Raw genomic sequence first — 24632 nt, forward strand, 5'->3', positions numbered from 1 at the left:
AGAATGTATTTCCACAGTAAATCTTTAGGCAAATGATAGAGTGTCAGCTAATGATGGAACAGCGGTCATACGTTGCGTCTGTATCTTGATGGAGTTAGGAAAGTCCTCTTTAAACGTTTTGCAGCTGAGGCAAGCAGTTGACAGTAAATATTTGTACTTTATTTGACATGACATCACAACGACTACCTCTTCTCGCATTTTATCTCCTCATGGATTGAGTAGGGCTTCTCAATTAAGAAAACCTAATGAATCTGACTGTCTCCTTATCCCATCCAATAGAAGCGTTGGCTTCAAATATGTCTATTCACTGACCTCAGTGCTTAAGTGTTATTACAGAAAGTGTGTGTGTGTGTGTGTGTGTATGTAGGGAAAGCAAGTAGTTAAGTCAAGACATAGACAAATATGTCACTGGCTTGAAAACTATGCTGAGTGGTAAACTTGATACACTTTTTCTTCTTGTAGTTGAAAAGTAAATGTTTTCTGCATGACTGATCTACATCTGTCTTCTTGGAGCAACATTCTCATAAGAAAGCCCTCTCAAAATGAGCATTAAACTTAGCAAAGAGGAGGAAGGGGAGAGAGGGCCTATCTCCTGGGCCGACTGAGACAGGGACGGAGAGAGTTGGGCGGCATCTCTAAGAGGCACTGGAAGTAATCGCTGCTGGGAAGCTTAGAACAAACACGTGGGAGGAAATTGAGGCCTGGTTTATCTCATTGTCCTGCCTCCAAGGAGTAGGGCAGCTGACAGCACCCCTTGAAACTCTCACATTAGAGTCACAAGGCCCATTTTTGAGCAACTCTAGAACAAAATACCTGGAGGGCAGTCTTTTGATATAATGGTAATGCTTAATGCCTGAGTGACAGAAAACACTGGAACACGTATCGTTTCACCTCTGACCCAATGAGTTATTTTTATGGGAAACAGAACAAGAGGAAGGGAATTAAAATTAGAGCGAGGGCCCTCTAGGTTGAGAATGGAGTAGCAGTTTGTTTCACTGAGGTTAATAAAAAGGTAAATGTTATCTTTTAACATGGATGTTTTCAATCAGTATTTATTCTAAGAATATGTTTTCTGGAGATTTTTAAGATGACTTAAGATAGAGGTTCTACAACATTTTATGGTCCTATTTTTCCTTTTAATATAGTTTTCATTTTTTTTTCAAAATTAGGTAACAAAATATTTATTTTTTAAAATTATATGTTGAATTTTCTCTTGCATAAAGTTTTTGCCCTTAGGTTGTTTTTCAGAGGCATTGAAGTTTAATGTCAAAAGTATCCCAGCTCCTGTGAAATTGAAAGAACCACCTGATGATCCATGTTAAAGTCTTTTATGTCTCTAAGACACATTTCTGCTAAAAACCATGCCAGTGGGATTACTGGGTATGCTTTGAGTGGATTGTATGAGACAATTTCCTTTTTTCTTTTTTTGTTGTTGTTTAGAAATAAGGGTGTGTATGCATGTGTAATATTCTTTAATCCCAAATGCAAACTGAACCAAAGTATATTTAGACTTTTTGTACATGTTAGACTCAGTGTTAACGTCACCCAAATATCCAGTATCATTGAGCCCAGAGTCACCACAGAGTGTGAATATCGCATAGTTCTGAATTGCTAAAAAGTAATATTGCATGGAAATAGCGTGTGCAGTTTTTCATAAGCTTTTTCATCCAAAAAAATGTGGCTGTGATTAAATACTTGTAAGCAAAGAGTCATGTAATGAAAAAATTTACACACATATGAAATAAGCACACTGATTCCCAGGCATGAAACAAAGACTATCATCTGTTTCTTTGTATCAAGAATTTCTTTTTTAACAATCAAGATACCAGATAGTGGTTTTGAAATGTAGACTTGTCCATAAACATTTTCTGTTCAATATAGTTTCATTTACTTGTAGACTGCAACATTAGTTTTGAAAAGAGCTGCATAGATCTCTGCAAACTTTATGTTAATCTCAGGAGACATACTGACTGGGAAAATATTAAGTTGCTTCTAATTTGATTTTTCCCTGGGGCATTTTAAAGCTTTGTTCAGCCTCTATGGGGTGCATTTTTTAGAATAGATTTCTACTTTCAATGCTAATGTGTTCACTAATCACAATACAATACGTCATAAGTAGGATAATATTTTTGGTAAGGAATTTTTTCATTATTCATATTTCTGCACGCATATCCAAAATGCGTAAGCATCTGTAAAATAAAATTAGGTCCGTGGACATACAAATGGAAAGAAACAAAAGGAAAGCATCCAGGGAAATGACATATACTCTCTGTACTTTTGACGTTTTAATGGGGGATATTAATAAAGAGAACTGTCTGTCTCTGGCACACACCTGTGGGTTGAGTTCAGCTGTTTTTATAATGAGATTCTGGCCCCGCAAGAGATACAAATTATGAGCAGAATGAAGGGTTTGCCACCAAAGATTGGATCTGTGAGAACAAAGGAGCAGATTGGTGGTGGCAAAGCTGCACTGTATAATATAAGGAGCCTCTATAAACTCTTTGTATGAGTTTTAAACTTTAAACGTTAACAGCTTTCTACTGTGGGTATGATAGAAATATTCTACAAATGGCCATCATTTAGGCAAATTGAATTTTCTTCCTACAGCTTACACGATTTTCCTTCTTGTCATTAGCAGCCATGTTTCATATGTCAAAGGAAGACCATTCTTAAATAGAACATATTTGCCTCAATGCCAGTAAGTGACTTTAAGTGCTATTTTCGGATAGATTGTGATTGTGACAAAACTAAGCCATTCAAGTAAAAGTTTGCCAGGACTGTTGGAAGGTTTGAAGAAGAGTTTGTCCTTTCATCCTTTGCCTCTTGAAGAACATCATCGCTTAGATTTCCTCAAGGGTTTTGAGATCCATGGAGATCCTGAGCAGGGGATGGGAGGAAACTTGAACTGAGACACTGAATAGCCATCTGTCTGTGGATGGGGTGGATGATAGCGCTGCTGTAGGGCTGATGGGGAGAGAGAGGAAGAGCTCGCAGTGTTAGTGCCACAGCCTTTAGGGAAGCTAGAGAAAGGAAATGTTTGAACAACCCGGTGATAATCATAATTACGTTCATCAAATTACACATGTAGGGGTTGAGTCAAGTTATATAAGCTTTCCCTGAGGCAAGAAAACTATGTCCTGGAAGTTTATGACGTGAGAACGTGAACATGTCAGACTTCTGAATACTTTTATTTCACAGTACTTCTTAGGATATCTTTTATTCCATGGAAAGATCTAGCAAGGTTCATTTATGTGGAACCCAGTATAAAAATACTATTTTACTGTACTTGCATGACTAATGTACTAAGCAACCTTATCATTATCTATAGATACAAATCCTCCATAGGACATGTCACAGAATGGCTAGAGGTATGGGGACAGAAGATATTTGGAATTAAATGAGCTCAAATCCTCACATTTGATTGGAGGACACTGAGCCACAGAGAGGCCAGCAGATCATTTGGGGTCCTACAATGAGACAGGGTAATTGCTGGGTGTCAGGTTTCTGGCTGAGCACCCCAGACTCCCAGGCCCGTGCTTGCTTAGTTACCCTGCACTGGAGGCACCTGGCTCTCACTGGAGGTATCGAGCTTTCTAAACACAGTTCTGACTATAACGCTCCCTAGATTAAAACCCTTTTAAGCTCACTGGATCTCCTCAGGACAGCGCCCACACTTAGTGCATGGCTCATAAAAACACACCCATGTGGGTCCTTCTTAGACCATAGTCTGTTTGCCACCATCTGCCCACTGAACTCTTTTTTTGTCCCTCAAATGCTATTTGTGTGTGTATGTGTAATTTTTGGCCTTTTTTTCACATACTTTTTCATTAGCCTGAAACAGCAGTCCCCAACCTTTATGGCACCTGGGACCTGTTTCGGGGAAGACAATTTTTCTACAGAGGACGTGGGTAGGGGGGAGGGTTTCGAGATGATTCAAGTGCATTACATTTATTGGGCCTTTATTTCTATTATTATTACATTGTAATATAATGAAATAATTATACAGCTCACCATAATGCTGACAGGGGGCAGAGCTCAGGAGGTAATGCGAATGGTAGGCAGCAGCTGTAAATACAGAGGAAGCTTCGTTCGCTCTCCCGCTGCTTACCTCCTGCTGTGTGGCCTGGTTCCGAACAGGCCACAGACCGGTAGTGGTCCGTGGCCCGGGGGTTGGAGACCCCTGGCCTAAAACACTCTTCCCTACCTCTTCACAAGGCTAGCCCTCCCGACCCTTTCTATTTAGCTATTACTTTCTTAGGCAGCTTTAGTGCCCTTTCCCTGTACTTCCCCTTATGAGAGCACAAACCAAATTACATTGCTCAGGTCTATTTACTTATCTGTCCCCTGCCAGATTGTGATTAAAGGTGATATCTGTCCGGTCATCCCTAGTCGCCCCATGTTTCACACATAGCAGGTCATCTATATAAACATGTCAAGACCATTGAGTGGAGAAATTGAATTGAAGCAAAGTCGAGGACGGGCCTCCCTCTTGCTTATTTATCTCCAAGTGCTATTCTCTGATATAATTTCCCCTTCCCTAAACATCTCCTCAAATCCGTTACCCCAGTTGAGTCTCCTCCACTCATGATTTCCACAGAATCTTCACCAAATTCTAGATGTTCAGGTTATAGTTACAAATGTGCTGTCCTGTGGCACAGGGATGATGAGAGCCAGCCATCCAGGCAGGCTACCTGTCTTCAAAGCCCAGTCTCCCACTTGCCAGCTGTGACTCTTGAGCTTCTTCCCTGCCTCAGTTTCCACATCTCTAAAATGGGGATAATAACAGTAACTACCTCATAAGGTTGGAGTGAGTATCCAGTGAGATCAAATCCATGCAAAGCTCCTGGCCTAGTATTGGGCATTTGGTCACTGACATTAAATGTGAAGTATTATTATTTTCAGTTTAGAAACTCCCAGACCTGTACAGAAAAAATAAGCTTGGAACATACTCTTCTTGATGGAAAATGGGTGTTGGCAAGCATCACTGTGATCTTACTTCCATCTGTTACTTTCAGCGTTAAAATGCTTAGTTTGGGTGAAAATTGTATTTTCCTTTAAAAGAAATTGGTAAACATCATCGTTTCCAACCTACCTGAATCGCGTCTATGGCATAAGCTTTTCTTACCTGAGACTTATATACCTGTGACCTGTGCTCAGACTTGATGGCAGCAAGACACGCAGGAGGAAACGAAGCTTTCCAGTCCCAGACTTGCCGACCTCAGCCCAGACTGTGACAGCCTAAGCTAAGCAAACAAAGCAGGGGACTCGTTCAGCACCTGGACCCCTGAGTACTGACCTGGCATGGCAACTCAGAGGCTTACCTGGTATCTATTCACCTCTGTGTGGGGAGAAAAAGAGTGTATGCTAATTAGCCTGCTTGTAAAATATTGGACAAGTAGAGGCAAGTCTATCCCAGAACTGAATCTTATGTAAATAATGTATTTTTCTGTCTTCTCAGACAGCTCAGCTCTCTCAAGCCAGCGGAGTAGTTTCCCGACTTCCTTTTGGACCAGCTCTTACCAGCCCCCATCTGCACCCTGTTTGGGGGGAGTTCATCCTGACTTCCAGGTCACTGCACCCCCTGGCACCTTTACTGCCGCTGACCCCAGCCCCTGGTCAGGACATGGGCTGCATCAGACTGGCCCCGCCCCTCCCCCTCCCGTGTCCGAGTCCTGGCACTACCCTTTGGCATCTCAGGTGAGCCCGTCCTACAGCCACATGCATGACATGTACATGCGGCATCACCACCCCCACATGCACCACCGCCACCACCACCACCACCACCACCATCACCACCACCCTTCTGCTGGCTCTGCCCTGGATCCATCCTATGGGCCCCTGCTGATGCCGTCTGTGCATGCGGCCAGGATTCCCGCTCCCCCGTGTGACATCACAAAAACAGATCCGACTACAGTCACCACTGCTACCTCAGCGTGGGCCGGAGCCTTTCACGGAACCGTGGACTTAGTGCCAAGTGTGGGGTTTGATACAGGTGAGCCCGGTGATTTCCTCCTTTCCATAAAAGAAGAAAAATTAATGAAATAAATACAGAAAAATGGAGGATGTTTTAAATACCTGGAAAACTTTTTTTCTCTTCCGTGGAAAGTTCAGCTTTGCCCATATGTTTATAGAACTAACCATTTTTCAAGAATTCCTGCATTCCTGCAGAAACTGGTATGACTGCGTGAGAGAGGTCTCAGAACTTTTCTACCATTTCTTAAGCTAGTAATCTGTTTCTTTGAACTGGAATCTCTGGCACCTTATATTTACAAAGATTTAAACACATTCTTTAACTCTCCCATGTCTCTGTGCTCTCTACCAGTGATGTGTAATGCCTAACAGAATTCAGAAATAGTATGTTTCAGTAATTTTTCCTTCTCCCTTTTTTATCAGGTCTTGTTTATTATTTATAAACCAAACTGCTTTCTGGAGTATAATCCATGTAATATAATCATGGTCTTTAAAAAGAATTATGGAACGTATTTTAAAGGAATGGATTTCTCTTCCCTTTCTTCTCCTTCCCTTCCTTTTCCTTCATTTGCCTTTTGTTATTTTCCTCCTCCCTCCCTCCCTTTCTTCCTTCTTTCCTTCCTCTTCTCATCCTCCTTATTCTCCTTCCTTTCTGTTTCTTTCCCTCTCTCTCTCGTTTTAAAGCATCAGACTTGAGATTACTCTAAAGTCTATGTTCAACAGATTTAGAAAAAAATTGGTAAGGGTAATATTTCTTCACAGAGCATTCAGCTCCTCTCTGGAATTCACTAGTTCCGAAGGTCATGGTGTTAAATGTTTGAGCTTGATTTTTGGACCAGATTACACATATTAATAGTGTTAGTAGTTCTGAGTTCACAAAATCACAAGCATCACAGGCTAAGAAGACAAATCAGGTCAGTGATTATATCCCCAGAATCTACGTTCCAAAGGCAGCCACCTCCACCTCCAACCCCAGGTTCTTTTCCTGGAACACTTTGTGACAAATTAGAATTTTCTTTCCAGAAGTTTAAGGAAACTCACTCTTTTCTTTTTTTTATAAATTTTAGTTCTTTATTTTTTCCTTGTGATTAGAAAACTCACTCTTTTCATAGTTTTTCTTAGTTCTGTTCTTAGTGTGCAAGACCTTTAATCTGAATGCTGGTCACAGCAGAGAAATCCCCAGAGTGATAAATGCTGAGCATCAAGTTGCGTTCACCCTGACATAAGTGAAACATTCTTATCTTGGTTAACTTGTTTACTGAGCTTTCCAATGTTGGTCATTGCCTAACCTTACCCATTTCAGCTTCCTACTTAGCCTCTGGGTTCAAGCTGGTTTTCTAAACTCTCAGGGGACTTGGTTCTCCCTCTCTATGAGAAGAGAATATGATGGGGCTAACCACCACAGGCTTCCCTCCTTCCTTTGCCACACACTAACAGTATGAAGGCAACTCTTGCGTTGTTTGATGCCTGGGGCCAAATCTAATGAGAGCCCCAGTTTGGTAGCTGCCATCATTGGCAGCCAGTCTCTGCAGGCTCTCACTTTCCAGGTACCTGCGTGGCCAGAGTTAACAATGCTCTTAGCAGGCAAATGGAACATTTTCTTCTTTCTTAGTTTGGGCTTCTTCAACAGGATACCATACACTGGGTGGGCTAAACAACAAACATTTAGTTCTCACAGTTCTGGAGCCTGGGAAATCCAAGACCAAGGTGCCAACACATTCAGTGTCTGGTGCGGGCCCACTTCCTGTTTCATAGATACTGTCTTTTCAGTGTGTCCTCACTTGGGGAAGGGACAAGAGAGTTCTCTGGGATCTCATTATGAGGGCACTAATCCCATTCATGAGGGCTCCACCCCATGACTTAATTGCCTCCCAAAGGCCTCACCTGTTAATACCATCACATTTGGGATTAGGATCTAACATGAACTTTGCGGGGACACAAACATTCAGTCTGTAGCATCCAACCTTTGCATTTTATAACATAAAGTGGAAGGTGGATGTGATTGCCTTTGCTCCCTGTTTCTCTCTGTCACTTATTACCTACTTTTGTACTTGTTAATTTTGGTGTGACCCTGATTCCTTGACTCACTGTCCAGAATTTTGGCTTGAAACAGTCTCTTCGGAATGAAAAGTCATCCTACTACCTTTTGGAAGTAGAAGAGAGGGGATTTTTGTTCTCTCTGAAGAATCTAGAGAGCACCCATATGGGTATATTATATAATAGTTCTTAATACTTACTGAGCTATGAATAAATATGTATTGAATACCCACTATATAAGGTATTGCCAGAGATACTTTATATATATTTTTTTGCTTTTAATCCTTAAACCAAATCTGAGATGGATCTTCTCTGATTCAGTTATTGATAAGGACACAGCTCAGTTTTCCTATTTGAAAACTGCTTCCTAAATCACAAATGCTCAAGGTGGATTTGAACTAAGACCTGCCCCAATCTAAAGAGTTGCTGGGGTAGCATCTCCCTGTTTATATAGGTAAAAGACACTATTAATTAAAACTGTTAAATTAGACTGTAAATGGTTAATATTGAGGAATGAAGGTTTACCTTTTGGATGTATGTAGTGCTCTTCTTTGTCAGTGTGGGTTTAGGATGATGATCATGATTCTTTCCTGTCCCATAGTTTTAACCCAACTGAACAAAGACAAAGGAATCAAGCAGATAAAGATCAAATCATTAGCATAATTATTGATCAGGCCAAATTGGAGATCTTAGATTAGGCTTACTACCATAATTGAACTTCCTGGAATCCTCAGCTAAGTTTAGATTTTGGGAAATCCAATCCTAGGGAAAATCTAGTCTTCAGAGAAGATTCCCATAGACAACTTCCTTGTCCCACAGTTTAGAGCCTCGTTACTGTGAAAAGAGATGATGGTTGGTCAGATTTGCCTCAGAAAAGCATAGTCTGAGGCATGACTTACCTTACAAAGGCAGCAGGAGGAGCATGCACCTCCCTGCATGGGGGTGGCCCCCAAAAGAGAGAGTTGAAGGGGCTAAGCCACAGGGACTCATTTTCCTCTCCTATTCTCGGGCATCATATCAAATTTCACATCTCTCTTCCTTTAGGAAGAGTTAGGAGTGTTTTAGGTCAGTTTCCCCAAGAAACAGACTCTCTGATGCAGTTTTGGTTGTAGGAAATATATGCAGTAGTGTTCTCAGGGCAACATCTTTGTGCAATGGGAGAAGAATTGAACAGGAGAAGTCTCACAATGAATAAGTTCAACTGAACCTCAGTGGATTCTACAGGGAGCTCTAGATCTGGGATGGCTTTTTATAATTGTCTTGCCTTAAATCAAGGTGGATGGGCTTTTATATTCCCACACTGATCAGTTACTGGATGGATTTGCCCCTGGAAGGAAGGTCATGACATTAGGCAAGGTAGCCTTGTTCAGCTGAAAGCTATTCCCAAAGCGAAACAACTGAAGGTCATGAGCTGCCAACAGCAGGAGAATGAATATCTCAACACAGAATAGTGAGGGACCTGACAGCCCACCACAGTATCCACTACAGAGGGACAAAAAAAGAGCGGTAGCTACTCTTCCACTTTTCTAACTACTTGTAAAAGAAGTTTCTGTATAATAGACCCAAGCAGGGAAGGTAAGATTGTTGAGAAGAATGAGAGATGAGTCCCTCTATGTAATCTGTGCAAAGCTGACCTGACCGTGCAGCCCAAAACAGCTCAGAACTCAACATCTTTGTTAGGTGACTATTGAGCAACTGTGAAAAGAGCCTGCATTCAGGTGAGACAAGCCCGAAACTTCCCAAAAACCAGGTACTTAGGCCACCAAAATGTAAGTCATTTTTACATTAGGAGGTAAATAAATTAATCCAACCATTTGGAGAGAAATTTGGTAAAGAATATGCCCTTTTCGTCAATAGGGGGAAGGTTGAATAATTTTAGGTGCATTTTAATTTCGCAGCCATTTAATGAGATTAAGAAGTCTGGGAGGTTGAACATGATATAATGTTTAGTGACCTAAGAAAGTTTTAGAGTATCTTGTATGGTATAATCCAAGGGTCAGCAAAATTTTTCTGTAAATGGCCTGATAGGAATATTTAATGCTTTGTGGGGGTCACACTGTCCGTGGCCACCACTCAACTCTGCTTTTGTACTGTAGAAGCCCATCACAGACAAAAAAATAAATGAGCTGGCGGTGTCCCAATAAAATTTCTATTGATACTAAAATTTGAATTTTATATGCTTTTTGTGTGTCATGAAATGATACTCTTCGTTTTTCATTCCTTCTTTCTTAACCATTTAAAAATACAAAATCCATTCTTAGCTCATGGATTATGTATAAACAGATGGTGGGCCTGATTTGGTCTATGGGCTATAGTTTGCTGACCTCTAGTATGTATAGTCCCATGCGAATACTTGTTATCTGTCGACACACATACATATGCATGTGTGTGCCTAGATGTATATACGGCAACTTTTAATGGCCATTACTCCTAGTAATTAGTGTGCAATGTGAGCTTTTAAGCTAGATGGCCTGGTTTTATAAGCCCAGCTCTGTCCCTTGCTAGCTACAGGGCTTTGGGCAAATTTTTTAACCTGCTTGGTGCCTCAACTTCCTTATCTTTCAAAGATGTTTCATTGGGTGGTTTCAAGGATTAAATGAGTTAATGAAGTAAAACATTTACAGATGTGCCCTGCACATAGTAGGTACACTATAAATTCTGGCTACATAAGGGAAAGTGATCAGACCTTCACTCATTTTAGCTTTAAAAAATTTATTATTGAACAATATTTCATATATCATACACTTTAGCATTTTAAAGCATACAATTCAGTGGGTTTTAGTATGTTGACAATGTTCTACAACCATCTCCACTGTCTAAGTATAGAACATTCCCATCACCTCCACAAGAAATTCCATACTTCCTCCTTCCACTATTACCTGGCAACCACTAGTCTACTTTCTGCCTCTATGGATTTTCCTACTGTAGACATTTCATATAAATAGAGTCATACAATACGTGACCTTTTGTGTCTGCCTTCTTTCTCCTGGTCTATGTTTTAAAGATTCATCCATATAGGATGTATCAGAACTTCATTCCTTTTTAGGGTGGATGCTATTCCATTGTATGAATAAACCACATTTTGTTTATTCATTCTTTCAGTATTTGGTTTGTTTCTACTTTTTGGCTAATAAGCATAATGTAATGAACACTCATATACAAGTTTGTGGGTGAACATATGTTTTCAGTTCTCTTGGCTATGTACCTAGTAGAACTATGGGGTTGAAAGAACCTCACTTTTTATTTTATTGAAATTAAATTTTATTTAATTTATAAATTATTTTATTTTATTTAAATTTATTTAAATTTTTTATTATTTATTTTTTAAATTAATTTTATTTAAATTTATTTAAATTTTATTTAATTTATAAATAATTTTATAAATAAAAAAAATTTATTATTTTATTGAAATTTTATTCTTGAAAATATTTCAAAGAGCATTTACTATAGCCATAATTAATTTTTTAAAAATTTAATTACAGAGTATCATAATACAGTAATAGAATAGGGTTCTGGGGTTTGGTAGACAAAATTCTTCTACAAGCATGAGGGGAGATGGTCCATCTTTTCTGAAGGGCCCAAGCTAGGGTGAGGAGAGTGAGGTGCTTCAACTCAAAATTTAAAGAGATACTCACTTTCCAAGACGTGCAAGTACATACCTCCTTAAATTTTACCTCACCCTGCCCTGGCCCTGCTTTCCTGCCTTGCCTGATCTGCTGTCACTTATTGCTCCCTCTGTTGAATGGATACTTCATCTACATCGCTCAGAACGATCAGTGTGTTGATATGATTGTAGGGCATCTGTATCCGCCTTCCTTGTGCAAACAGCAATATTCTGTTAAGAAACCTGGAAAAAATTTTTTCCAGCTCTTAAATTTTGATAGTGAATAGGGAGCACTGGGCAACAATAGGGAAGTCAGGAGTTCACAAACGTCCTTCTTTTATTTTTTTCTTCATAGACACTGTGTGTCTGATAATATCATAAAAGTAGAATCACCTTAGATAGTTTTCTGAATTTTTTATGATATAAGGCCTATAAGCTATATATATATTTATATATGTATAAATGTATTTTATACATATATGCACTTATATATGTATAAATATATGTATTCATAGTTCTACATATATATTTATAGTTATATATATATATATATAAATCTGATTTAATCTGAATCTTCTAATCTGAATATTTTGTGAAAGAGATGTCTTTCATAAATGACCCAAAATGCATTTTAATGCAATCTAAGTTGTAATTATTATTGCTTAAAATTATTATAGAGTGTTCCCTTTGAAATAGGCTAATTAAACTCCTTCATTGGTTAAGATCAGTCTTGCTTAATACTATATGGATGCTTTACATTGAAATCCATTAGAAGTATAAATATCTTTGTTTTATCAAATATAGGAAATAAAAGAGTGGGGTAAAAATAGCTCACATACTAGAGCAGCAAATGGAGAAGCAGTTTCTCTCCATGAAAGAGAAATGGATATAAAGTCACCACTTGCTTTTCCATCCAGCCTGTAAGTTACCATCTCTCTAGATCACCTCTCAAGACCCATGCTTTCTTGTAGGTGGTCTGGTGCTGACAAGCTTTGGAATTTTATTTGGAATATTAAGGGTATCAAAATCATGGAGCTTTGCATACAGTAACTTCTTGGAAATCATTTCTCTCTCTAAACATATACATTTACAATAAAAGACCAAAGGAAACCAAGAGTTACCAACTAAGACACTTGAATATTTACCTGATAGCCTAGTGCTCAAATTCCAGGCTTTATAATGAAAGAGAAATATGCTAAATTTGGAGAGAGATCATTGAGAGCCACAGTAATAATTAACAGGATAGTATGAGCTCTAAAAAATATTAAAACACCAAGATATTTTTCAGCATAGAGAAGAGAAGGCATCAAAACAAAACATATGATAGGGGCTCAACTACAAACAGTTTCTCTCTTTTCCATTTCACCACTTCTTTGGAACATATATACTAGTCATTTAATATATATATGAAGGTAATGGGGTTGGTGATTCATTGAAGTCTTTCCTGACGTTATTAATGATTTTTATAAATGAAGAAGTTAAGGAATTTTATTTAATAGTGTCATAAAATAGAATAGACACAGAAGCTTACTTCTAATCATTTGATTTCAGCAGGGAGACATATTAAATGGCATTTTAATATAGAAGCCATCCCTAGGACTATGTGATTTTTCAATGACAGTCACTCTGGTCGATAGAGATTTATAGATTTCTGGGTACTTACCTTGAGGGCCTTATCTCAATTAGAATAGTTAAAATGTCACAAAGAAATAGTTGTGGGTTAAAAAAAAAATACTAGGAAGAATGTTTATAAAGTAATACTTCCTGTGGACTTTTTTTTACAGTTTATTATGATTTGGCGACAGTAAAGACTTCAGTAATTAACAGCTGATTGCTTCACACTTTCTGTAATCCTTTTTCTTTTTCTTTGGCCTATGGCATAAGTCTATTTTCCGCTGAGAGGAAAAATAAAAGAAAAAACACCAAAGGTATGTTACAGTATTTACACACTCTTGAATGGTGTTAGTTGTACAAGGCACATGTCCAGAATGACAGTTTCGTGACCAGAAGAAGATGGAAACCATCTTTGAGAGGCATGCAAAAGGCCAGGAGATCCCAGCCAGAGTGAAATCTGCATGAAAAGTAGCAGGATGGTAAATCAGAGGGAGAAATGCATTCCAGAACACTGCTGTCAGTTTTGAGTATCCAGGGCTGGATTCTGCAGGACCTTAATGAAACTCCCCTGCTCTCCCAGGGCCATGTAGACCTTGCCCATGCTCTCTCCCAGCCCTTCATCCTTAGAATGGTGCCGTAATGTCACAATGCCTGAAACCTGGGGATTTCTTCCCACAGATCCTCCTCTGACCTTATAGGACAAATGCAGAAGCCTTCTGAGAGGATTCTGAATGTTTTAGGATGCATTTGCATAATAATACAAATAATTGCCTGTGTGGTATGTGTGTGTGAATCCTTGTGAAAGACATGTTAGTTAAGGGAAAATGCTATTTTTCATACATTGCTGGTAGAAAATTAAAGAATTGTAAGATTTTAAAAAGTGAACTAGAAAATGTATTACAGTTAAAAATTCTCATAACCTTTGGCACAGTATTCTTCCTCTTGTGAGTCTATGCCACACAAATACAAGCAGCAGCATATGAGGATAGAGGTACAAAAATGTTTATTGTGACAATATTCATAGTAGCAAAAAAGTGGAATCAAGTGACTGCCGTCAAGAGGGTAATGTATGAGTGAAGTATGTTTTGTGTGGTATTGCTGACTGAAACAAAAAAAGAGATGAAGAAGTGCCTATATATGCCCTTTTTATAAAAAAGGGATGGCGAGAAATCCTGCATATGTGTACATGTACTTACAATTCAATGAAAGCAGTGAAGACTAGTTTGTCAATTTGTGTTTCCTTTTGGGGCTGAAGGTATTGGGGTCACTAATATGAGTTTAAGGAGGAGAGAATAAGAGAAAAATATGTATGTATGTATGTGCATATGTGTATGTAAGAGAAAGAGACAAGGAAAAAGAGAGGAGAAAGATTGATTTTATCAACAATTTACTCTTTCCCCCAAACTAAGGGGCTCATAAAATGATGGTAAACACAGGAATGTTAATCTTTGCAGAGACGTTTATGGAAAAAGCAGAGGTCCAAAAAATAGATTCCAGGACCCGTATGTTCACTTAGCTATATTATGCTGAGCAAGCCTCTCTACCTCTCTGATCCTCTTCCTTAGATGCAAAATGGAGATGATACTCCCTACTCTGACACAACCAGGAAATTCCAATGAACTAATGAACGTGGTTGTGTTTTCTAAATGGTGACACATGGTGCAGAGCTAAAACTCTCATTATTCTTAATAAATATGGTGCATTTCAAACAGAAAAGGCCACACTGGAGATGTGAAGCATCATGCATAATTGAGATGCAAACTTTAAATGCCTCTATCACTTTGACTATTTCTAATTTAATTTGTTTCTGTTCTTGAAGAATAGCTGTGATATTTATTGGAGTCAAATTTCCCAGTAGTGGTGTTTGCTGGTATTGGCCATACCTTGAAAACTGGGTGCTTTGGTATTGTTTGGGCAGATTATGAGGGAAGGGAGGATAAAGAATCCAGAAGATAAAGATTTGAAGGGTCAACAGAATATACATCTTTGACATTTTTAAACATAGTTTTCTCCATCTAAACACTCTACCATGTGGTAGAGGTTACTAAAAAAGTATATCCTATCCCATTGTGCTTATGGATGGTTGAGATATTTGTTCTTGACACTCACATAGATCAAAAGGAAATTTTATGTGCAGAATAAGGAAGTTAGACTATGCATATAATTAGATTCACCAAAACTCCATTAATACATGCTAATCTTCTAAAGTTGTGAACTAAAAACAGATTCATTTTCCATTCTAGTATTAATTTTGTGAACAAGTTGCTATCAGTAGCTATATAAATTGGGTGGCATCTCTTGCTTTCTGAAATGTTCTCTTAAAAATTGCAAGCAAAATTGGGCAACACCATTATCTTTTTTTTCCTTTTTTTTTTTTTTTTGTGGTACATGGGCCTCTGACTGTTGTGGCCTCTCCCGTTGAGGAGCACAGGCTCCGGACGCGCAGGCCCAGTGGCCAAGGCTCACGGGCCCAGCCGCTCTGCGGCATGTGGGATCTTCCCGGACCGGGGCACGAACCTGTGTCCCCTGCATTGGCAGGCGGACTCTCAACCACTGTGCCACCAGGGAAGCCCAACATCATTATCTTGATTATTTTCTTGAAGGAGTTGTCATCAACTACCTGTCGTTGATTGGGGTTGGGGATTGGGGATGTTGTCAAAGTACACAGTGTCTTCCCAAGAGAAGCTTATATGCTTGCCTGAGAGAAGAGCTATAGAGGTTCATAAAACTCATACTTAATTCTAACATGACTTTAATGGAGAACCACTCAAAGCATTAAAAGGCTTGTTTCAGGGGTCAGTGTATTTTGTACCAGCAAATTGTCTTTTCAGTAATGCTTTCCTATTTCCTGTATCACATACAGGCATGCATCTAAAAGAAACAGCTCGAATGAAGAAATCCATTTTAGAACTTGTCCCCAGGCAATTTCACATTGACTTTCAAATAGGCTACAAAGATTCTATACAAAATTTCTGTACGGCCTGTGGAATTTACAGATACTTTTTATTCTCTTTCTGGCTGTCTAACTCTTCTCTTATTGTTCTGTTTATCAACAATACAAGGTTTCACAAACAGTTGTCTGTGGCCAACATGTTCTGAATTCCTTGGCAATAATGACCAAAAAAAGTCTTGCGAGAGACTGATGAGAAGCAAAGTATGCCATTTTTTGTTTGGTTACAGCCTGATATACTGGGCATTTAATTTTTGTCAACCACAAGCATGTGTTATAATGCTTATTTTCATAGCTGCCTCGTTTGAGCAGTATCAGGTGACATCTAGTATCTTCACAATCATTGAAGCCCTATTTATGTTTACTTGGATTGGACAGACGTTTCTGGAAAATGTCAGAGAGTGAGCTTGTGCTCGTGTCACATAGAAGTGAGATGAAAAATTACTGATGTCAGTGTAGAATTGATCTATATATACCATATCTCATTCTTACTGAATATTTTCCAATATGTTTTGATTTAATGGGAAGATTGATTACTTAAACTAAATGGGCATAAAAATTACATTGTATTTCTACAGTTCTGAAGTAAGTTTTAAAATTTGAGAGTTCTTAACTAACTCATAGTTTCAGGTAGAATGTTTGCTGTAGTGGTGTTGTGTCCCTAAGTAAGGTTTTATGGGTAAGCAGTGGATCCAGATTAGCTCTTCCTTTGGTTGTATTATCTATTTTCTGGATCGTAAAGCTGTCACTGCATAACCTAGAAACCTCTTTAAAGATGGATGTTTGGCTGTATTTGTTATCCAGCAGATGTCTGGATAGTTAGAATCTCTTGAGAGTATTATAACTTGTGGTTTCAGTTACAATAAGTGATCCAGGCGTTTTTCTGGTCTTACTCCTCTCCAGTTCTGGGAGAAAGTCTGTAGAAGAAATTACAGAGGGTATTTCATTTCACTCTTCCCCATTCCTTTTTTGCTTTATTCTTTGTCTCTGTCTTCAAAGTTACTTTTTTTTTTTTTCTTTTCTTTTTCCTTCCTTTTTGCGGTACGCGGGCCTCTCACTGTTGTGGCCTCTCCCGTTGCGGAGCACAGGCTCCGGACGCGCAGGCTCAGCGGCCATGGCTCATGGGCACAGCCGCTCCGTGGCATGTGGGATCTTCCCACACCGGGGCACGAACCCGTGTCCCCTGCATTGGCAGGCGGACTCTCAACCACTGCGCCACCAGGGAAGCCCTACATTTTATCTGCTTTGAAATTGAGGTCGCTAACTTGGTGAGAGGTGTCTTCATGCCATATTGCACCTCCTGGTCCCCAGCTTCTCTCAGCCAAAAGGTGATCACACTGACACTGACATTTTGAACGTGGTAAATTGCTGCTGTGATCAAAAACTACCTAACTGTTATTTATATTATATATTTGTCCAAAAGGTCAGTTTTAGAATTGCTGGTCCAGATTTGTAATTCCATATCCTGATGCTTAAAGTACTTGCCAATTTCCCTTCCAGCTGGGCATTTAAAGTGCACAAGTCTAAGGTAGTGGATATCGCTAAAGGCAAAGGCTGGAGAGTCTGTGCATGAGTTTGTGGTTTTGGAGGGAGGAGAGGTCTGAGAGGGCAGGCAGACTAAGGGAGCTTGCCACCTGGGCCAGCAGCAGTGGGAAACACCTGGCCACTGAACTGCTAGTCACCTGCAGTGTTGGCCTCAGGTGTGTGGGTGCCGTGCTTCTTAAAATAATGCAGTAAATTATGGTCTACCGGTAACGTCAGGTTCAGAGAGCTTTAAATTTCTCCTCCTCTTTTGAATCTGAATTAAAGATATTTTGGCAGGTTCAGACAGTTTTCACCTCATTGTTTCTGACAGTGTGGGGATTTTAAGCCAATTCTAAATGTATCCCGAGAAAATGTCTCTATACACTGAAAACCCTCCCTCTGCTAATCAATTATTACTTGGTCATAGTTAGGTATCTTTTATTATTGTTTTAGTATGGAAGAGTTGTCATGATAAGTGAATAATTGTAATTCAAGTGTCATAATAAATTAATCCTTGGTCTGGTTCAAGAATGCATCTTGTTTGTGATGACTTTTAAAAGAATTATTGTCCAAAATTTCAGTACTAAGTATAGAGGTAATTAGTGCTCATCAAATTGGCCAAAAATACATGTAATACATGAGAAAAAAATGCTAATATACCTAATATACAAAAAGCATTTAGAAATCAATGAGGAAATTACTTTCTTAAAAGCATAGAAAATAGGCCAAAGATAAAACACAGAGGAAAAAATGCCATAATCTCAATAATGTTCAGCTTCATTAATATTGAAAGAAATGTAAATTGAAATTATTAGATACCTTTAATCTATAATAATGATAATAATAGTAAAATATGAATATTGGTACAAACTTTCTGAAACACACCCCTCATGATGAAATATGTAAGCATAAATGTGGGTATATGCTTGGGTTCAGCAATTATACAAACATATTTTCAGGATTTTTTCTTATCTACCAAAATATTCACATAAGTAACAAATATAATTTTACACACATGTGTCTGTGTATCCAAATGATGTGTATCTGTAGAGTACTGGGTAATTTATGGTACAGGGAAGAATGAATATTGTGTAGCCCTTCAAAAGGGTTGATCTACATATACTGACATGAATGGTTTTCCAAGATAATATTGCTGGTGAAATAAGCGTGTTGTAGCACAGGACAAACAGAGGTGTATGCATGTACATCTGAAGTATACTCAGCAAGTTGTGTGATGACAGGGGACATTACGTAGAACTCTTACTTTTGAAATACTTTGTAACTTGATTTTTAAACAAGAAATCTATGATGTTTTAAAGTTTAAAAAAACAAAGATGTTTTAAAAACAAATAAAGGGAGGTCTCCATGGTGAGTAAACATGATCTATCTTGATATTCACCTGAAATGAAATCATAGTTTCCAAATTGGATACCCTCACTCTTATTTTTTTTTCCCTTCATTAGCGTTAAGGTGTTACCCCCATGTAGATCTTATTTAGAAATTCTTAACTAGCATTTAAACTGATTGCTCCGGGCCTCAGACAAACAAATGCAGTTGTATGATCATTAGCAGTGATAATTTTATAAAGTAGGAGAAGATAATATGACTGTCTCTCACATCACATAGTTTGTGATCATTTGACAGTATGTCAGTGTTAGATGTCAGGTTGTTGGTGAAGGTTGGATATTTTGATATAGCATCCAATACAGTGTTGTATATATTTATATTTGTAAAAATTATAGCTTGGGCTTCCCTGGTGGCACAGTGGTTGAGAGTCCACCTGCTGATGCAGGGGACATGGGTTCGTGCCCCGGTCCGGGAAGATCCCACATGCCGCGGAGCAGCTAGGCCCGTGAGCCATGGCCACTGAGCCTGCGCGTCCGGAGCCTGTGCTGCACAACGGGAGAGGCCACAACAGTGAGAGGCCCGTGTACCATAAAAAAAAAAAAAAAAAAAAAAAAAAAAAAATTATAGCTTTTCTTTATTAAAGCAAGGATGAAGCAGGGATTCACTTTTTTTTTAAATGTAGAAATAAGCTACTAGCTTCTTTTAGTCTAATAGCAAGCATTCTGATCCACAAAGGTTTTCTAGACTCTTAATATCTATGAAATGAAAAGTTCATTTAAGTATTTTCTTTACTTTTCAGTCATAAAATATTCTACCTGCACATCCAGGTTTTATGTTCTTATTTTTCTTCTCTTTTTATCAACAGCATGTTCACCAGTGCATGGTTACCACATTACCTCTTTTATCTCCAGCAATAAAATTAATTGGAAGCATATTCACCTTACTTATGAGCGATAGTCAATGATGTTGTCAAGTGATTATGCCTCCTTAGAAGTAGGATATGCTTTTCTAGTGGATATGACTCTGATAATCACATAGTCCCTAAAACTCAGGTGTGCTGGAGTGTAACATTTTCAGTAAACCAACTTATTATTTATTTCTGCCCCATAAAAGAAAATTTAACTTCATCAATACTTTTTTTTAATTTACTTTATTCAAGTATAGCTGATTTACAGTGTTGTGTTAATTTCTGCTGTACAGCAAAATGATTCAGTTATACATATATATATGTATATATATATATATATATATACACACATTCTTTCTCATATTCTTTTCCATTATGATTTATCATAGGATACTGAATATAGTTCCCTGTGCTATACAGTAATTTCATCAATTCTGAGTATTCATGGTCCAGCTCATTGATATCTTCATTGCTCAGTTTTTTAAAACACTGTCCCACTTAGAGTTGAAACCTCTTCTCAGATGCTTCCCTCATGCTCTCCCTAGGGATTGCTTCACATTGCATCACATTGTTTGTCACATTGTGAACGTTGTTGATTAAGAGGTTGCTCTCTGCTCTTGGCCTTGTCATTTCATTCCTATCTTGGCCTTTGTTTGCAAACTTATCCCCTCCCCACACTGTTTCTCTGTGCATTCTCCATACAGTGCTCCCCAGACAATGACTAATTACTTCGAGTTCAGCTTCCTAATATTTGTGACCATCCCTCCAAGGTGCTCACTGGGGTGGCTCGTGCCATTTCTTCTGCCATGGGGTACCCACATCTTCTGCCATGGGGTACCCACATCTTCTGCCATGGGATACCCACATCTTCTGCCATGGGATACCCACATCTTCTGCCATGGGGTACCCACTACTATGGAATGTAACAGCAGGCCTGCCAGAAATCTCTCTGAACTAACTTCTGTATCATTGTTGCAGGGACCCATGGGAACTTTAAGATCTTTTCATAAGACACGTTGGAGTTGAAGGAAACTAGGGAGGGGGAAGTTTCTAGGCTTTCTATGCTTAGACACACCCTGTTGTCATCTCTACTTCCTTATTCCCAGAGCCTTTTGCAAGAGATGAATCTGTGAAGCAACAGCCTTCCAAAAATCTCAGCTAGAAAATGAATTATGATACCTTGATATATAGTCAGATTCTTCAAATTTTAAAGGGAAATCCTATTATGATCTTCTGTGACCAAGACTTCTCTCCTGCTACTAATTATTCTATATTTCTTTCTTATGTTCGTACTTCCTTTGTTCTATTCCTGGGTCTGGGTTTTTTTTCCCTTTTCTTTTGGTGGTCAGGTGGTGGTGGTGGTGGAACTGAAGGGAGGAACTTGGTCTGTGGGCTTGCATTTCCTTTCAGGCTTTTCTCCTAATTCCATCCCAGACTCAGACTCTGAAGCCAACAATGTGATGTCTTTGTTCTTTGGTCCCATTTCTGACAACCACCTCATGAGTCAAATGGCCACCCTATGTCTTCAGTGTTCACACTGGGGAGGTCTTTGGGGGGCAGGGAGGAGTGGTTATATTAAAGATACATATCAAAAAAACACATCAGTTAATAAAACATGTCCATTACACGACTGGAGTAGTCTTCATCTGAGGTATAACAAACTACTCTGTAATCATTTGCTGTGTCTTGGGAAAAGCTTTTCAAATGTATAGTTTAAAAAAACACAGTAGGAGAGCTATTTTGTTAACACTGGTATCAGTTCTGTTAAATCAGGGTGTTTCTAAACAGTGCAAAAAGGAATAAAGCAGAAACTAACACACCATTGTAAAGCAAGTATACTCCAATAAATGTGTTAAGAAAAATGTATTGACTTTTCTTCAAATTAATTTAATGAAAGGACTTTGATTCAGGGAGTTGCAGTATAGGCTAGTGTCACAGCCTACAGACAATATAGTCCACATAGGGGGAGCCATATACATTGTGGTTAAGACCATTGACTCCGATATCAGACCACCTATTTTCAGTCCTGGCTCTACCACTTAATAGTTAACATAACCTCTCTTACTCTCAGTTTTCTCATTTGTAAAATGGATATATATATATATATATATATATATATATATATATATATAGCATAGTTGGAAGCATTAAATGAGATATTTCACATAAAGCAGCACAACGTCTGGCATATTCAGCCCTAAGAAAGTGTTTGCTAACATTATTGTTATGATGTTTATTTTCCTTTCACGGAAAATCTCACAGACGAAACAATAAAACTAAAACTGAGTTACTAACATCAAGAGAAAAACACGGGTGATTTCAGCTAGCCAGTGGGCAGATTTCAGAATGTGTTATAAACTAATTTCATATAGGTTTGAGTTGAGGAATTGAGAAGGCAACAAAAAGCCTGAATAGGAACAACATAATAGCAGAGTTGATTTTGTGTTCTGGTAAGAAAATTTGGGGAAACCCCAAGTAACTGTAGATCATGTAAGGATCATGGATTAAAGATATGTATAGACCACATAAGGATCATGGGTTAATGACTTTGTCCCCTTTCACCCTTACTTGGAAAACTAAGTGTACTGGCTGATCCTTAAATATTCTGATCTTCCTTCAACAAGTGTTTAACAGGAAAGATCATAGTCCTGCTTTCCTGTTACAACTTACTAGTAGTAGGGTCTTTTGCCTGTGGTTGTTCATTTTCTTGTGCTTTACTTATACCTATTTTGAAACTTACAGGTATAGATACCTAGTAATCAAAGTAAAAATTTTATTTATGTCCCATCACTAAGAAGAAGCTAAGCCAAAAGGACAACATTAGCTATTTAATATGTTTCAGGGCGTAGATGAATTGATTTTTTTAAGGTTTGCTTTGGAGTAATGCAAAGCTTTAGAAACAGAACAACTGAAGAGACAAAGTTATAATGAAAGTTATTCCAACCTGTTATTCTGGTTAGAATATTTAGGGCTCTGTTAAGTAATGTAATCCTTGTCCACAGAAAAAGGCTAACGTGCTTTTGACGGAGTCATCTGTCCTTGCAAGGCAAACTGAGGTTTGCTTTTATTTAAGAAGAAAAAAAGACACTCAAACCACTTGATAATTCCAACACTATTCATGACTTGCAGTGCTGACATTCTATAGATTGATGTAGTTTTCAAGTGTGGAAAATACTGAGTCATACAGAAGATGAGACATTTTAATAATGAAAAAAATATTCATGCAGTCAGCAGATTGTCAGTTAAGGTAGTTTAGATTATAAAAGTCACCCATCGGAGACTTTGTCAGGTTGCAAATTATTCTGACCACAAAATTATTATATGAATAAAGCAAACTTAGAGTGAATTGGTACATCCCAGATCCTTTTATTTCTTTTTCCTGCTTCTCTTTATCCTTCTCTTCTTCTTTTGAAAAGGGAAAGGAAAACTATTGACTCCAAATCTAAACATAATGCTGGTATACATGAAAAAAAACTTAAGACGGAGCTAATCTTTTGGCATTCTAGAAGTGCTGCTTTTTCCCAGGATACAAATGCTATAAACCAGAGATTGTGTCTTGTGGCTCTATGAGGTGCTTCTCTGACTCCTTTTATTTGTTCTTCCTCCCTTTATGTAATCTGTTTTGTAGATTGTCTTAATGTCTCCTATCAATGACTGACTAATTGTATCTTTTATAATGACACACATTGTTTTATAAAGTTCTTTAACAAGTTGAAGAACAAGCAATGAAATCACTATAGCTGTTTTAGTGACAATTACATTGAAAACCATACTGGCTCATTTAACCATTCAATTTCTGACATCCAGCCCAGACTTAAAACAGGTTTAGATTAAAAATCAAGAAGACAGGGCTTCCCTGGTGGCGCAGTGGTTAAGAGTCCGCCTGCTGACGCAGGGGATACAGGTTCATGCCCCGGTCCGGGAAGATCCCACATGCCGCGGAGAGGCTGGGCCCGTGAGCCATGACCACTGAGCCTGCGCGTCCGGAGCCTGTGCTCCTGAACGGGAGAGGCCACAACAGTGAGAGGCCCGCGTACTGCAAAAAAAAAAAAAAAAAAAAAATCCAGAAGACAGCCTGGGATCCTAGCACCCACATAACAGCAGTCACACTGCATTTCTACTCACTTATTTAATAGCCTTCTCTTCATGTTTTGGTATTTGGTTTTAAATAACTTAAGAACAACCATTGTTTGGAGTCTTCACTCTTCCAAACAGTTATGCCTCAGGACAAAAATAAAGTGATTCAAGTGAGTGTTAGCTGAAGATGCTGTGCTAATTGCCCGCATCAGAAATTAGTCAATTGACTACATTAGAACAAAATCAGTCATATATTCTGTTTCCTCTTTGATATACTTCATCCTAATCATTCTAGCTTTGAGTTGGAATTCATACATGTTCACATATTTTCCTTTTGTACTACTATTTTATTTTATTTTATTTTTAAATAAAATAAAATGTGTTCAGTAGCTCATAGTCTCTCAACCACTGCACCACCAGGGAAGCCCTGTACTACTATTTTTTAACTTACCTGTAAATTTCATTTTCTGGCTTTGAGATATGGATTTTTATAAGCCATCTTAAGTAGTTTCTGAAAGAAAAGGCAATAAAAATAAGTAAATTTAGTCACTACCTTAGTCCAAAAGTGTCATTTGATGGTTGCTGAAAAGTATGAACGGAAG

At 38.4% G+C, this 24632-nt stretch overlaps 1 protein-coding gene across 8 annotated transcripts in view; it reads left to right on the plus strand.

Annotated features, from left to right (window-relative positions):
• The window catches only part of VGLL3 (vestigial like family member 3), a 47418-nt gene that overhangs the window by 16162 nt on the left and 6624 nt on the right, over nucleotides 1–24632 (plus strand). For 5 of the 8 annotated variants that reach the window (XM_049709970.1, XM_049709971.1, XM_049709969.1 and 2 more), the window contains exon 3: nucleotides 5459–7196. In XM_049709970.1, the coding sequence (XP_049565927.1) occupies nucleotides 5459–6045 (587 nt within the window). In that variant the 3' untranslated portion in view covers nucleotides 6046–7196. Of the gene's footprint in view, nucleotides 1–5458; nucleotides 7197–24632 lie in introns of those variants that run through there. The other 3 variants (XM_012534069.3, XM_004272649.3, XM_004272648.3) reach the window with 1 other exon arrangement.

This window comes from Orcinus orca, chromosome 5 (assembly GCF_937001465.1).
Source record: "Orcinus orca chromosome 5, mOrcOrc1.1, whole genome shotgun sequence".
NCBI classification, from domain to species: Eukaryota; Metazoa; Chordata; class Mammalia; order Artiodactyla; family Delphinidae; genus Orcinus; species Orcinus orca.